This window comes from Mesocricetus auratus, unplaced genomic scaffold (assembly GCF_017639785.1).
Source record: "Mesocricetus auratus isolate SY011 unplaced genomic scaffold, BCM_Maur_2.0 Super-Scaffold_100691, whole genome shotgun sequence".
NCBI lineage: Eukaryota > Metazoa > Chordata > Mammalia > Rodentia > Cricetidae > Mesocricetus > Mesocricetus auratus.
This window is the reverse complement of record NW_024429267.1, coordinates 15,988,280-16,004,402: the sequence shown is the minus strand read 5'-3', so window position 1 is coordinate 16,004,402 and position 16,123 is coordinate 15,988,280. Positions and strand designations below refer to the sequence as shown.

Below are 16,123 nucleotides of genomic sequence, written 5' to 3'. Positions count from 1 at the left end.
TTTCAAGAGCCCTCAGTTTCCAATGCTAATGCTTTTTTTTTTTTGGTTTTTTTTGGTTTTTCGAGACAGGGTTTCTCTGTGGCTTTGGAGGCTGTCCTGGAATTCGCTCTGTAGACCAGGCTGGCCTCGAACTCACAGAGATCCGCCTGCCTCTGCCTCCCGAGTGCTGGGTTTAAAGGCGTGCACCACCAACGCCCGGCATGCTAATGCTTTTTAAGTTAGCTTGAAGCTAAATACTACACTCACTGTTAACATTTTAAACTTGGATCAATCACTATATGATACAATTTTTATCAAATGAATGACACAAAATAGGATAAGAAATCTATTACAACAATATATACGCCAAGACATGTAAAACTAACAGCTCTTATTTAAAGCACTATTTTGGGATCTGGCAGGATGGCATAGTGGATAAGTGCTTGCCACACAAAAAAGAGGCTATTGAGTTTAGATCTTCAGCACATTTGTGGGGAAGAAAAAAAAAACACATAGAGATATTTACATTGTGATGCATAACAGTAGCAAAATTAATTGCAGTTACGAAGTTTCAACAAGAGTAATTTTATGGTTGTGGTCAACACAACATGAAGAACTGTATTAAAGGGTCACAGCACTAGGAAGTTTGACTGGTGTGAAGTCAAACCTAAGAAAATCTCTTAACTATGAGCCCTTATAAATAGAAAATAAAATATTGCAGGGGCTGAAGAGAAGTCTCAGCAATTAAGAGCACTGGTTGTTCTTTCAGAAGAGGCAGGGTTGGCTGCCAGCACCCACAGGACAGTACACAACCACGGGCAACTCTAGTCCCAGGGGATCTGATGCCATCGTCTGGCCATAGCAGGAACTGCAGGAGCATGGTGCACACATATGCATTCAAACACACATACATATAAAACAAAAATAAATAATGTCTCAAAAAAATGAAAAAAGTTACATAGTTACAATATACAGCGATTCAGACAAAAAGTAAAACAAAACAAAACAACAACAACAACAAAAAGAAAACCACCAATATCCCGATTCCAAAAGGAAAAAAATGGGAGAATAGCTGGGAACAAAGCAGAATGGAGCAAGAACAAAATCCGGGAGGGCCAACACCACATTCCTTCAGCTTCATGTCCACCCACTGGAGATCAAAATGAACTCATCTGGACCCCAGAAGGCCTGGATCCACACTTTTTCTGGCCTGGGAGGCTTTCTAGAACCATGGCTCCATGTCTGCCTCCCCACCCCCACAATCCTGCATCTTTCATGCCCGAAAAACCCACCAGCACAAGGATGATGCTGTAAAATTCTCTTGACAGCTTTGGACAGAGCCTGTCTGTCCACTTTGGGCCAGCTGTAGGGACTCTATGTATGTGGGCTGAGTCAGAAAAACCGGTTTCCTACATGTTGTTTTTGATCTTGGATCTTGCCACCAGGTAGCATTTCCTACTTCCCCAGTGCAAATCAGATTTCTTGATAACTGGGCTAGTCTCTACGCAATTTCAGCCTTGTTTTTAGCACCTTCTGTGTCTGCAGCTTCAACCTTTCCATGCTCTTTTCCTTATCAAACTGAAACTGAACTTTTTTTGTTTAAATTTGCTGACCCGTGACTCTTCTAAGTCGTAGATGTAGAGAAAAGTTGCCATTCCACAATCTGAATGTTATCCTGGAAGTAAATTTGTTCATCTGAAGGCATTAGTTGATAAACTTAAATTTAGTGTCTCTGAAACCTGTTGAGATTATCCTCCCTGTGTAGTTTCCTCACCATTTTGTCTTGAAAATTCCACTAGAATATCCATTCACTCTGCTTTCAGAGTTTGAGGGCTATTGTAGTCCAAAGTTCCAAGCTTTTGCACATTCCTCCCACAAACCAGTCCCAAGTGCTTATGAGTCATATGTTCAGGTTTATCACAGCCTGCCCTATTTCTGGTTCCAATATTCTGTCTTAATTCTTTTTCCCACTGACTTATCTAAATATCTGATAAAAAGTAAGAGAGGAACAGTTTATTGTAGTTCGCAATTTAAAAGACACAGTACATGATGGTGGAGAAGACAATGGGTCTGGAGTACAGGCAGCTGCTCATATTGCATCTGCAATTGGGAAGGACAGCAAGTAGGAGTGGAGCCAAACTATAAAGCATCAAGGCCTCCCTCAGTGGCCTACCTCCTCTAGCAAAGCTCCATCCTTTCAAAAGATTCCACAACCTTTCCAAATAATGCCACTCGATGAGGAATAATTGTCCAACTATAGGGGTTTGTGGAGGGAAGAGTTCATATTCAAAGCACAACAATGTTAAACCAAGAAGAAAAGCATTCAGATTGTAGCAGATTCCAAATGGCATTGTAATAATTCACATATTACACTGTATTTTAGTATTTTTAGTTTTCAATAGTTGATTCAGGTAGGCAGGCAGACAGAAAGACAGACAGACAGAATCACACACACACACACACACACACACACATTGAAAATACAATTTTGTAAATGGAAGAAGGCCTATGTGCCATGAGAAGGACAGCAGTAGGAGCATGAATGACAGAAAAGGCTGAAGAGGAGTCAATATTATTAAAGTACATTGTGTACATATGTGAAAATATGATGAAACATACTATTTTATATAATACATGCTAACCATGAAACTAATTTTAAAAATCAAGGCTAAGAGTTTTCTCCTTAATCCCAAATAGCTATAAGGATCCCCACCTATCAGGATCATAGATGGTTGAACCTTAACACAGCCATTTTCCCCAACATTTAATATGCATATTTCTGTCACTGGTGATGCCACTCATTCCAGGATTCTGAAAGTTGTCTGGGAGTACATTCACCACTGAACCATTGCTGTCCCATTGACTGTCAAGTTTTTACCATTATGTCCCTAAATATCACTGTTGCCTGTTATGTGCTCAAAATCCCTGGGGATCTTTCTCTACTCCCATCCCCAGCCTAATGGTGGGGTCTATTTCCTACCTACCATTCTCTGCCCTTCTTTGAGATTTTGACGCCCAAACATCCCTTTCCCTGGTGCTTGTCTTCCTACTGTAAGTGTTGCAGTGGGAGGCACCAGGCAGAGAGGGAGTCATTTCTTTGTCTCTGCTCTCTTCCTGATCAAGCACTTGAGTACTCTCTTGCTGGCTTCCTTAATAATACATACACTTTTGTAGATAAATTCCTTTTTTATAAGTGTCTCAACTGTGAAAGCTGCCAGGAAAATTTGGATGCCTCCCAGAATCTCCTGAACCTATTACGCTTCAATGTTCCATCTTGCTTACTTGCAACAGATTTTGAGTCTTCTTCATTTGTGTGCTGCAGCCTTCACACATGATCATTCCAACAGTTTATAGTGAGAAGAAAATACCCTGTAATGATAAATACACAATATATAGTATTATATTAAATAGTTTTAATACTATACAAGTAAATGCAATACCAAATGCAAACCAAAATGAAAGGGGAAAAAAAGCATCATTCTTTGAGAAATTAGGATGTTGTTTCTTTTTCTGTATATTTTGGTCTTACTGTAGTCTACATGCTCAAGAGAGGGAGGGAGGAGGAAAAACACACAGTATAGTGAATATTAGAAGTATTTTTAATAATATTTTTCATGTCTTAAGAATGCCCCAAGCACTTTATCTTCCTAGAGTTGAAAGAAATGCCCTAAATTTTACATATGTAGTTTGCAGTCAGTGTTAAAAATAAACAAAGGTAATCTGACATACCATTAGGTCTGTAACAGCAGCGATATTCTCTCTGAACTTTATAGTCACTTTATGAATGGAGGGGGAATCTTTTTTACATGCTCATGATTTGTAGTTTAGTTTAAAGGTAAATGATTGAAAATGATACAGCCCATCAGGTAATTAATTCACCAGAGTTTCCAGGCTTACCATTGCATTTAATCACCTCAATAATCCAAGTTAAAGGATAGATTTCTTATTGGAGTGCTTCACATTTTGATAATTTCAATAACTTTTCCTCTTCCCTGGTTTCTTAATGCTGTCAAGAATATCTGTAGGTTTTTGTTACATCTTTTGATTTATTTGCCAATGAAGTCTCAAATAACGCAAATTTCAGGCATATTACAATTGCCTCAAAAATATTCTGCTTGACCAAATCAAGATTCCAATTTGAATTTTGCTACCTAGAATAAATACAGCTCTTAAAGTGTCAGTTGTGCATATGTATGAAAATTGAAATTATTCACCCTTTGGAAATTCACTTAGAGGTTAAGTAAGTTCTAACATCATATTTTATATTACTGAAACAACTGAATTTTATGATTGCTGCAAGATAATTTTTATATAGAATTTCTTCCCCATTATGTCCTCATCATTTGCTCTCTTCTTCTTCTTCTTCTTCTTCTTCTTCTTCTTCTTCTTCTTCTTCTTCTTCTTCTTCTTCTTCTTCTTCTTCTTCTTCTTCTTCTTCTTCTTCCTCTTCTTCTTCTTCTTCTTCTCTGTCTGCACTGCACTATTTTTGTGGTTTAACTGTGGGCATTTGGTTGTTTATATGCATCTTTTATTTCAAATAACATGAGTTATTTGAATATAAGCATTCAATTTCTCTAATTTTTTTTTTTTTTTTTGGTTTTTCGAGACAGGGTTTCTCTGTAGCTTTGGAGGCTGTCCTGGAACTCACTTTGTAGACCAGGCTGGCCTCGAACTCACAGAGATCCGCCTGCCTCTGCCTCCTGAGTGCTGGGATTAAAGGCATGTGCCACCAACGCCCGGCCCAATTTCTCTAATTGTTTTTAATAAAAACAATTTGATCTAATTGAATGAGAACATTTGGAATGTGTGTTCTTATTTCAACTTTTGTTGGTGCAGTTTCTAAATGCAGAACATACACAAAAGCTTTTTTAACCACAAACATACTTTATGAACTAATTGAAGGAAAGTGGTTACAAATGATAATTTTCTAAGTGTGAAGAAATTTTAAGAATGGGACAGTGAGATTTTAGTTATAATCTTGATGTCCCGAGAATAGAAGCTACAGCAGAGTACAAATCTGCAACTTGCAGCCCAAAGCATTGCTGTGCTCTGTGCCTATGCACTGCTTACTTGTAAAGAGAGGCTGCCGTTAGATATTCCAAGTACCTAAGGAACTGGACGTGCAGGTTGTATATTAACACTCTAAGTAGCGGGGATGAACTTGTTCAGCTAGTTTGATGATCTCCTGAAAAATATTCCCCATACATCCTAGCTTTGAGGACAACCTTCCTTGACCACCAGAACCACAATCTCCAAGTTCCAGCTACACCAAGCTTAGGAAAGCTGATGCTGGAGATAATAGAGAAGTTGAGCAAACTGGAGGGGGGAATTAAGTACATATAAATAATAGTTTGATGGTAATTGTATTATAAACATAACATGTTCCTTTATAGTTCTGTTTCTTAATGCCTCACATAACTATGCTCCAAGAGAAGACATGATATGTATGCCCTGCATCTCAACCAAATTATCAACATCTGATATTTGTCAGGTATACTTATCTCAAGAGGTGGGTATATCTGAGGAAATGACAGGCCAGTTTTGTAAATGAATTATTATTTAATCCAATATAAATATTTACACAGAAAGTTTTCACAAACTCTAATATGATTTTGAAATGTTATGCATTTAAATGTTTTTATAATAACTTATTCCCATATTTAAATTTATTCTAATTATTTCTCATTTTAGTGCCATGTTTGTATACATGATTAATGAAATTTTAAATGTTTATTATATTCTTCCCTCATTGGTCACAATTTTAATAGGTATTTCTGGTTCAAATTAACCATTTAAAGTGATATTTATTAAAATATATTCATTTTCTCCTTAATAAATTTCCTTTTAAAATGTCACTGGTGCAACTGAATAACAAGCAATAAGTAATGTTTATTAATTTTAATGAATGGTTTGTAGTCTCTGAAAAATGGTTTGTTTTAACACCTTACCTTATATAGCTAGCTACTCTATACCTTTTCTTCAAGCCTTGTTGAAAAATATAGTTTATAACCATGTTTACCTATTTTTATTCTAAACATTTATACCAGATCATGCTATTTATCTATATAATATAATATAACATGATATTAAAAGTCCCTACCTCTTGAGAATGTAAAACACATAATAATATCTGTAGTCACCCTACCATGCAATAACCAATTAGCAATCCCCACTTCAGTCTAAACATAGCTTAAAACCCACTGCTAGCTTTCTCTATCGCTTCCTCCCTCTGAATTCCCTAGACTTTGCCACCTCCCATAGCCACCCATTTCTATGATGCTAAACGTTTTAGATTCTGCATACATTAGCTGCTTTGTTGTTGTTGCTATGATAAACCACCATGACCCAAAGCAAAGTATAGAAGGAAGAGTTTATCTGGTCTTACTGTTTCCAAAGGAAAGTCTCTAATGACAGTAGGGGCATGGGAGCATTAGGCTAACACATCACCTTTTGGTATACACAAAGGAATCAGAGAGCCCACTATAAGTGGGTCAAGGCTCTGGATTTCCAAGATCCATCCCTAGTGACGTACTTCCTCTAGCAAAGCTGCCTCTCCCCATAACCTCCTCCAGACAGTGCCACCAACTGGGCAAATCCCTGCAGTATTTGTCATTCTGTGCAGGATTTACAGTCATACTTCACATACTGATCTCCATTCCATGCATGTTTTACAAGTGGTAGGATTTCATCATCTTTATGGCTGAATAGTATCCCAGCATATGAATGAATTTTCTTTCTCCATTATGCTGTTGCCTACTTTTAAATCAGGCTCTCGTCTTTCTGCTTTTGAATTTTGGAGTTTTTTTTTGTTTGTTTGTTTTGTTTTTACAAGACAGGGTTTCTCTATTGTTTTGGAGGTTGTCAGTCCAGCCTGGCCTCGAACTCACAGAGATCTGCCTGTCTCTGCCTCCCGAGTGCTGGGATTAAAGGTGTGCGCCACCACGGCCCGGCAAATTTTGGAGTTTCTTGCATGTTCTGGATGTCTTCCCCTTCTCAGATACATAGTTAGCAATATATCCTCTCATATTTTGTGTTATTTCTCCATTTTGATTTCCTTTGTTTACAAATGTTTTGTGGTGATTTTTATTTTTGGTGTTGATTTAGTAATACAGTGTCCTTTGTCTATATTTAAAGAGCTCCATTTTCACACATTAAAGTAGGAGAACCAAGTCATATTTGGTGTCTTAAAAACTTACTATTCAAAGTTGATTTATAATTTGGGATGTTGTCCAAAATCTCTTGCTCATTCCATGGTTCTGGCTTAATTCTGGCATGCTTTTTTTCTGCAACTATTATATTTTGTGGTCTCATGTTTAAGGCTTCCATCCAATTTGACTTGGATTTTGTGACTGGTAAGAGAACTCTATTTCTAGAACATTTCTTTAATGATCCTACAACTGGCGTGCACCCAGTTGGAGGCATTTTAAATGACTGACTTTTGGTAGGGCAAGATCTTTTTTGGTGCTTCCTCATCTCCATTTCTTCCCTTCTAGCCTTTGCTTTTTCACAGGTTTGGTAAGGCAGACTGCGTGATTACGTAACTAGATTATCTCATTAGAAAATAGAGGTGGAGGTCTTGAGGTCAGTTTTTATCACCTCTACTCTCCTCTTTGTCTAAAGACTGCTGACACAATTGGTTTGAGAGGCCATGCCAAGTATACTTGCCTTCCAAGTTTCAGAAAAAGTCAGTTTGGAAGAAGTATGAAGAAATTGGAGCATGCAAAATGATTGGATTTTCAAAACCAAAGAAAGGACTATGGGTCCTTTGCAGTTTCATTCATGTTTTTTTCTCTCTTTCTTCATGATTCATTTTCAAGTCCCCATTAAATTTATTTTCCAAAGCAAAGATGCTTACTTGTATAGAGCTGATGTAAAGTTTGCTCAAGTAAAATACAAGTAAAAGCAAAAAATCTCCTGTTTATTTGTGTTAAGCACTTTGAATCCTAAATTATGCAAACAATGTGGGAAATCCTTACTCAGATTCTCCGGAGTTGCCACACATATATATCAGTTTTGTAAACTACAGCTATTGCCATAGTGCTTTTCCCTTCGCGTCTTCAGTTGACTTCTATTTTATATTCTACGTCTAGATTTTTCTCACTGTTGCCAATTAGAGATAGTTTAGACTTTGGTAAACAATGTACAGTGTATCTGCTTAGCTTATTATAGAAAACTGAAATATGTTTCTTTACATACTCTAGATCATTTGGACTATAGATATGAGGTTTGGTTTGCAGTATGCAAATCAGTTTTGAATAGTAAGCTTCTAGAATCTCTAGGATAATTTAATTCTTACATTATGTGAGAGTGAAGCTATCTATTTTATTTCAGGATAGAAACTCTGTTTACATTATTTTAGCCATCATTATCAAGAGTCGAAAAGAGTTGCTGTAACATAGAATTTTAGAATTTAATGCATGTAAGATCTTCTCTAGTTTAGTTGATTTATTATAGGATCATTTCAGTGACTTTTCCATTTAATTTATGACAAATCTGAGTAGATGATACACAGTTACATGCTATTAGTTCTTACTTTAGCATTTCAAGAACAAGGGCCAGAGACATCTGTTCCCCATATCAGCTCTGTTTTGTTTTTTGAAACCCATTAGCTCATAATTTTTGGCAGGTTTTTACAGACTTAGAAATATATGTTCCTTAAGTCATCATTTTTCTTGATTTCTATTACACAATTCGTAAAAGTTTTCAGTTGTGTTAGAATTTATTCTTCTTTTTATAAAATACCATTAATCTTTTTATCTTTACAAAATATTCTATTTCTTCTGCCAGAAAAAAAAATCTTCCTGTTTCACTTCAGATGATTAGCAGTAAGTCAGAATCCCAAAATGAAGCATTTAGTTAAGTGACTACAGAACATTAACCCAGGGTACAGCTATGTGGTAGTAAGTAAATAGGCCCTAGGAAAGTATGTTGCTAGCATCTTGGACAGAGAAAGCAAATAAGACTCAAAAGAAAATCCTGGCAATCATGAAATATTTTTTTCTGAAAAAATTCAGGCATTTGTCTTCAGCACCATAGTGGACACATTTTCTCCCAATGTACTACTACCTTTGCATAATGCACTATGCATTTATGATGGTTTGAATGAAAAAAAGGTCCCCATGTTTGATATGTTTGAATGCTCCTCAGTTAGTGAAACTATTGGAGAAGGATTGGGAGGTGTGACCTTGACCTTGTAGGAGTAGGTGTGTCCTTGTTGTAGGAGGTGACTCACTGAGATTGGACTGAATCTTCAAAAGCCCATGACAGGCCCAGTCTGGTTTTTTCTATGCCTACTGCCTATAGATCCAGATGCAAAATTCCAAGCTACTGCTCCAGTGTTATGCCTGTCTTCTTCCTACCATGATAATCATGGACTAACATAGTAAAACATTAAGCATCCTGCTTTCTTTTATAGGAGTTGCCTTGTTTATAATGTCTCTTCACAGTAACAGAACAGTAACTGAGACAGCAGGCTTAGTGTTGGAACACAAATAAAGATGAACACCATGATATTATCCATAAAGGTTTTATAATCCTCCTTGCACATGAATCTGCAGATAACTCTTTTCATTATACATACCTCTATCAGATGCTTTTGTTCCCAGTAGGCTGTAATAACTGGCATTCTCTTTTTTCAATTTGTATTGTACTTCTTATCAAATCTAGATGTAATATTTCTATACTTCTTTGATTAAATGCAGTCATTGTGATCATTTTCTACAGCACAGAGAGCATGTAGTGTATTCGGGTCAAGTTGAGCATACATCACTTCTGGTCAATGTTCCATACCAAGACTAATCCCCACACAGCGCAGCTCATGTTATACTGCCTTCTGCAGCACAGTTAAAGCTTTGTAGAGCTCACCTAATTTCCAAACACTGAGTGAGGGGCCAGAAAACAGATGTCTGGGAAGCTGCCAGACTTGACTGGCCACAGATAAGCTTGTTGAAGATGTATAATCTACTATCTGGGTCTTGACTTAGTCTCTTATCTGTCACACAAGGAAGACTGGCATTTGTTCTACTGTTGGTGTGATCGAATTATTCACTGGCTGAGTGATTTCAATTACTTTAGCAAACAAAACCCTATGAAATGTGCTTTTGATCATTTTCAAAGTCTAAAATAACTTGTTACATGAGAGCTGGTGGTAAATTAAAGTGGCTTCATATGCACTGCTTAAAAAATACTATTTTGGATAGTAATGTTTCTTTATTTAAACTGTTTTCTAGCTAAAAAGTATTGCCAGACTACATCAGAAATATATTTTAGAATTTGTTTTATAAAACATAGATTTTAAAAACTTTCTATCATTTATATTCACCAAATGACTTATTAAAGCACATTAACTAAATTAACACCCATGGATGTGATTTGAAGACATCACATACTTGAGATCATGAGGAATACCCTCACAATAACAAGTGAGATGGTTTTCCCTCACTTTGCTCTTCTTCTGGCCCCTCAAAACCATCCGTACATAGGAAAGCAGTGGGAGCAGCTAGAGCGAGAGAGTCTGCTTCCCTCAAGCCTGACTGCAATACATTTTACAAGCAATCTCAAGCAAGTCACCATCTCATATAATTTGAGAATGGCCCAGTTTTCTGCCTAAATGTGATATAGCGGTAAAAGAAATGATTTTGTACTTCCATGTCTCTTCCTCAAGAAAACCACATGGATACATGGATAACCATACTTCATTTTAAGCAAACCCTGTCTCTGGGATTCCTGAGCCTGTAACACCTCTCCTCAGTGTCAGGAAGCCTTGATCTCTTATACTTACTGCTCCATGGCCCTCAAAAATGTATTTCTCCAGGCTAATGCAAGATTTACAAGGTTGGACACTTTCGTTTTACTGCCTATCACAATATAAGTTGTCAGTAAGTATGTTTGGCACTGTAAATGCTAAGTCAGTAAGGGCATTTTCTTTTACTTAAAACATGATTTCACTCTCAGCACATCTGGGCATCTGCCTTCCCCAGCAAGGAGACCAGATGCACTTCAATTTAGAGGTCTGTTTTTTTAAGAGTATGTCCTTCTTTGTCATATTGACCTTTGACTGTTTGGTTTATTGTTGTTGATTTTGTTGTTTGAGTTAATTTTTGTTAGTTCTGTCTAGTAAGATAATTTCAGGTGCACAGATATAACCCTCTGTTCTTTACACTCCTTTGTCTCCTTCATTTCTATCTTCCATCCTTTCCTAGATATTCTCTTCTAGTCTTTCAACACCTTCATTCTTCAAAGAATTTCTATGATTCCACCTTTGCCTCGATGCCTTCCAAGAAAAATTTACAAACTCCCTTGCTACCTTTGGTTTGTGAACAGCTCTGGAGATAATGTTGGGATTTGTAGATGTGACTGAGATGTTGGTTTCCATTATTCTAGACTGACATGAAGATTGCCAAGTTATAGAACTGTGCGCATTCTATTTTTATTTGTATTCATTGTCATATACATTAGAAATGACACTTGTATTTATGCATTTCTATGCCATGTTTAATTGCTTTCTATTTTATTTTATTTGTACTGAAACTAAGAATTTTCATAATCTTCATTATTTTTCTAAAACTGTCTCATATTTTTATCTTTAACAGGTTGTTGCTATAGTGATGGATGTATTTACTGATGTGGATATTTTCAAAGAAATAGTAGAGGCATCGACACGAGGGATATCTGTATATATTTTGCTTGATGAGTCCAATTTTAATCATTTTCTAACTATGACTGAAAAACAGGGTTGTCAAATTCAACGTCTCAGGGTAAGAATGCAACATTTTTCTCAAGGACTTCTGTTTGCCATTTTCATTCAATTCAAATTTGAGTCACGTTAAGATAAATTAGAAGAAGGTTTAAAAGAAGAAGACAAAATAATGAAGATAGAGTAAAGACTGGGAGATTGGAAGACCTGATTGTTCTGGGATGTGCTTCTTTATAGAGGATGCCTGGGCACTCTGGCAGAGTTAGTTGCCACCAGGAATAGTTAGTGACTCTGCTCACATATACAACTCTGAAACTCTGGCAAGCAATCCTATAATTTAATGTGTTGCTTTGTCAAACTATTTGAATTAGTGTTTTCCGTTACATTTGACTTATGAAAAATTCTCATACTATTATACTCAGAAAGTATTTCTCACGATAAAATTTAGTACCATTTATGAAATGATTCTGTGTCCATTTAAATGTGTCCATTTAAGCTGTGTTAAATATATTGTGAAATTGTTCTTTTTCTTGAGTATTTAATTTATGGAAATTTTTGCAATTTTCTTTAATGAATTTATCTGTGTTTTAAAAGTTTGTTTCAAGTAAGTGTTTTGGGGCTGGGCAGTGGTAATGCACCCCTTTAATCCTAGCACTTAGGAGATAGAGGCAGGTGGATCTCTGTATGAGTTCGAGGCCAGCCTGTTTACAAAGTGAATTCCAAGATAGCCAGAACTGTTACACAGAGAAACCCTGTTTATGGTTTTTTATGTGTTTTACATTGTTATTGATTTACTTTTTAAAATGTCTCACTTCTAGACATAATTTTATTTTATGTTTACATATAATTGTAGAACATTCGAGTACGGACAGTAAAAGGCCAAGATTATCTTTCAAAAACAGGAGCAAAATTCCATGGGAAAATGGAACAGAAATTTTTGTTAGTTGACTGCCAGAAAGTGATGTACGGTTCTTACAGGTAAGAATATTGCATTTACTTTAAGCATTTCCACCCATTCAATTAAGTTATTACTTTGAGATTTTAGCATAACCAACTTACATGTATCTTAAAACTAAGAAAAAAGGGGGGGGCTGGGAGAATGTTCAGCACTTGTTTTTCTTACAGAGTACATGAGTTGGTTCTGAGCACCTACCTTGTAAGGCTCACAACCACCATAACTCCAGCCTTGGGGTGATCTAAGCCCTCTTCTGGCATCTTCTAGAACTGCACTCAAATTTATAAGCCCACACATATATACATACCATACATACATACATACATACATACATACATACATACAATTATAAATTTTTTAAAAATCTTTTTTAAAATATGAAAAAATTATTCATAGTCTACAGTATGGAGATTTGAAGACTTAGCCTTTGCTAATATCTTCATGTTTCTTTGGCTGCCCACATGACTATGGTCAATTATGTAGCTTGGCTTAAGATTCTTCATCCAAACAGTAAGAGAGTTAGCTAACATTTAAGGTGCTTTGCAATCCTAAAATAATAAATGTGAACTAACTCCTATAAAAGCAATGTGTAATATGAATTGAGAAACAATCACTTAAGCCAGTTTGGGTAGTGCATGACTGTAATGCAAGATCCTTTCTCAAATACCAAAACAAAGGTTAGAGTGGTTACTTAGCCCATAAAGGTTTTTATTTCCAATCTTGATGCTTTGAGTTTGATTCCTAATACTCCCACGAGAGAACGAATGCTCACAAGTGACATCCACACATGCATTGTGGCATACATGCATACCCATGCACACACCCACATGCACACATCACACATACATGTACACATCACACACAATGCACAAAATAAAGAATTAATGAATAAAAATATCAGACATCTATAGAAACAACACAGCATAAAAAATTTCTCAAGTAACAGTAGGAGTGTTTAGCACTTTGAAGAGTCAACCAGGAGATAGATGTTCCTATGGGATTGTTCAGTATCTGAGAAACCCAGAACTGCATTCCTATCTTGGACAGGCTGATATGGAGTGTAGACATTGCCTAGTAATTGTTCAATAGTGTCCAGTAAGGCATTATTCCTATATGTGAGTCATAGTGTATCTATATAAACAGACAAATAAAAACTCCCACAAATGCTTCTAAAGTCCAGGTCACTAAGTTGTTGTAGACCTGTCAAGAAGATGTTGGCATGACTCCAGATAGCTGTGGCAGTGAACAGGCTGGAACGGTAGAACCTTTGCCCTTTGGTAAATTTAAACATCCATAAAGAAATAGCACCTTGAAGTCTCGAGCAAATGGCTCAACTTGTACTTTCCTTTGTTTATATAAAGTTACTGTGATCATAAAACACACTACATCTGTGCAAGTTCATTTCCCAAACAATAATGTTACCTCTCACTTTAGGACTTTGTTTTGTTATTTTTTTTGCTTGTGTTTTCTGAAGGCTCAGGGAGGTGCCCTCCTTTAATGCTGTTTGGGGTTCCAAGTGAAAACTTGTAAAGACCATAAATTACAACTAGTACTTGAAAGTAATGAGTCATTTAAAAGTCTCATTATATATGTATATATTTGTGCAGACACACTTAGTTTAAGAGAGTTCTTAATTGAGTTTTTAATTAACATACAGTTTGCTTGTATATGGTGTTCCTTATTCAAGTACACCACAATTGCTCTTTCTATTTCTAGTCTTTGACTTGATGCTTAACAACATTTTCAGTACTGAATTTACCTCTTTGCTGCTGCCACTAGAAACTGGTAGTTAAATGTTGTGATGACTGGAGCTGAGCTACTTAGGTTGATATGGGTAAATAAATAAATAAATAAATTCACTTTAATTAAAAAATAAATAACCAAAATCAAGCTAAACCAAATCTAGAAAGCCACTCTAATCTAGCCCGTAGGGAGGAGTGGAGGAGAATATGGAGTTTCTAAGAACAGAAAATATCATGATTCATCTAACCCACTTTCTATTAACCACACTGCCTGTAGTTTTTTCAAGATCATTTTAAATATACTTCTTTTAAAAATCATTCATCGTAAGTCATGGTCAGTTCTGTTTTATATTCTCCCTGTATCATTTGTTGTACAGACAACTGTTACATAGTACACTCAAGTATATTTCGTCCATTGAATATTTCTTGTCTGTACCCTTACCCTCTCTTAAATCATTTTTCACCTTCCTGTTTGTTTCCTTAAATGAATTTTTATTTCTTTTCCCTTTTTGAAATCATAGCAAAATTACATCATTTCCCCTTCCCTTTCCTCCTGCCAAATTTTCCCAACACCCTCCCTTGCTTCCTTTCAAATTCATGACCTTTTTTAAAAAGATTAGTTGTTGTATATATACATATACATATGTGTGTGTATATATGTATGTATACACACATACACACACACATATATATATACATATATATATATATTCCTAACTACATAAATACAACCTGCTCAGTCCATGTAATGTTACTTGCATGCGTGTTTTCAGAGCTGAAACAGAGTGAACAGTTGAGTACTCTTCCCTGGGGAAGGCTTTCTGCTCTCAGCATCCCTTAGTTGTCTGTAATACTTTGTGTAGGTTTGAAGCCTCAGTGGCTTTCCCTCATTCACTTTAGCGTGTCTCTTGTTGATCTTGCTCACCTCCTGCTGAACCAAGCTCAGGTCCCCTCGGTGAGCAGTAAGGGTGTTTAGCTGCTGAGCCGTCTCTCCTGTCCTTGACTGAGTCTTATATTGTAAAAAATTTTCCCCAAAAGTTCTCGTTAATAGTTATGAATCACTTTGGTCAAAACCTAGTTCCTTCTAGTTAACGGAGCTTGAATTCCTTATACTACAGTATATCGTTTTCCCATTTTCCTTGTAGGTACCCTTGTATTTGTTTTCTTGTTTTCTCCTTGTCGGATTCCATTTCCTCTTTTCCTCTCTCCTTTTCTGTCATTGGTTCTTCTTATTTACTTTTTATTTAGACAAAGTATTACTTTATTGCCCAGGTTGCCTGTCAACTAGCTATGTAGTTCACTTGCCCTTAAATTCCCAATTTTCTAGATTTTGCCTAGCCAATATTGAGTTTACAGGTGTGTACCACCACACTCAGCTGAAATGTCTTCTTTAATTTATTATCCCCCCATGGAAACCATTAGGTTCTGAAGTTTCATCATTTGTAGAGATGCCAAGAATCTTCAGTTATCAAGGCCACATGTGTGCAACAGCTCACATGGTGGCAGCTTCTCAGAAAAACACAAGTGTTCAATATATAAAACATATATTTTCCAGTCAATGAGTATAAATAGTATTTTCAATTTGGTATCCCCACCTAAAACTGTGAGGGATATTTTGAGGATATTCATAAGGTATTTTAAATAAATTAAGCTCAGAGTTTTTTGTTATAGACAGGGCTCCCAACTTAGGTTCCTCCTGACTTTCCCTGCTGACTGCAGGGATTACAGATGTGAGCCTCTAAGCCCCATTGA

General features: G+C 36.3%; 1 protein-coding gene and 1 long non-coding RNA gene across 4 annotated transcripts in view; one reads left to right on the top strand and one right to left on the bottom strand.

Annotated features, from left to right (window-relative positions):
• Fam83b (family with sequence similarity 83 member B) overlaps positions 1-16,123 on the top strand; it is a 72,467-nt gene that overhangs the window by 45,002 nt on the left and 11,342 nt on the right. The window contains exons 3-4 of the mRNA XM_005073717.4: positions 11,571-11,735; positions 12,528-12,652. Of these exons, the coding sequence (XP_005073774.1) occupies positions 11,571-11,735; positions 12,528-12,652 (290 nt within the window). The remainder of the gene's footprint in view (positions 1-11,570; positions 11,736-12,527; positions 12,653-16,123) is intronic.
• The window catches only part of LOC110341564, a 29,901-nt gene that overhangs the window by 13,016 nt on the left and 762 nt on the right, over positions 1-16,123 (bottom strand). For all 3 annotated transcript variants that reach the window (XR_005874851.1, XR_005874850.1, XR_005874852.1), the window contains exon 2: positions 3,262-3,348. This is a non-coding gene — a long non-coding RNA (uncharacterized LOC110341564). The remainder of the gene's footprint in view (positions 1-3,261; positions 3,349-16,123) is intronic.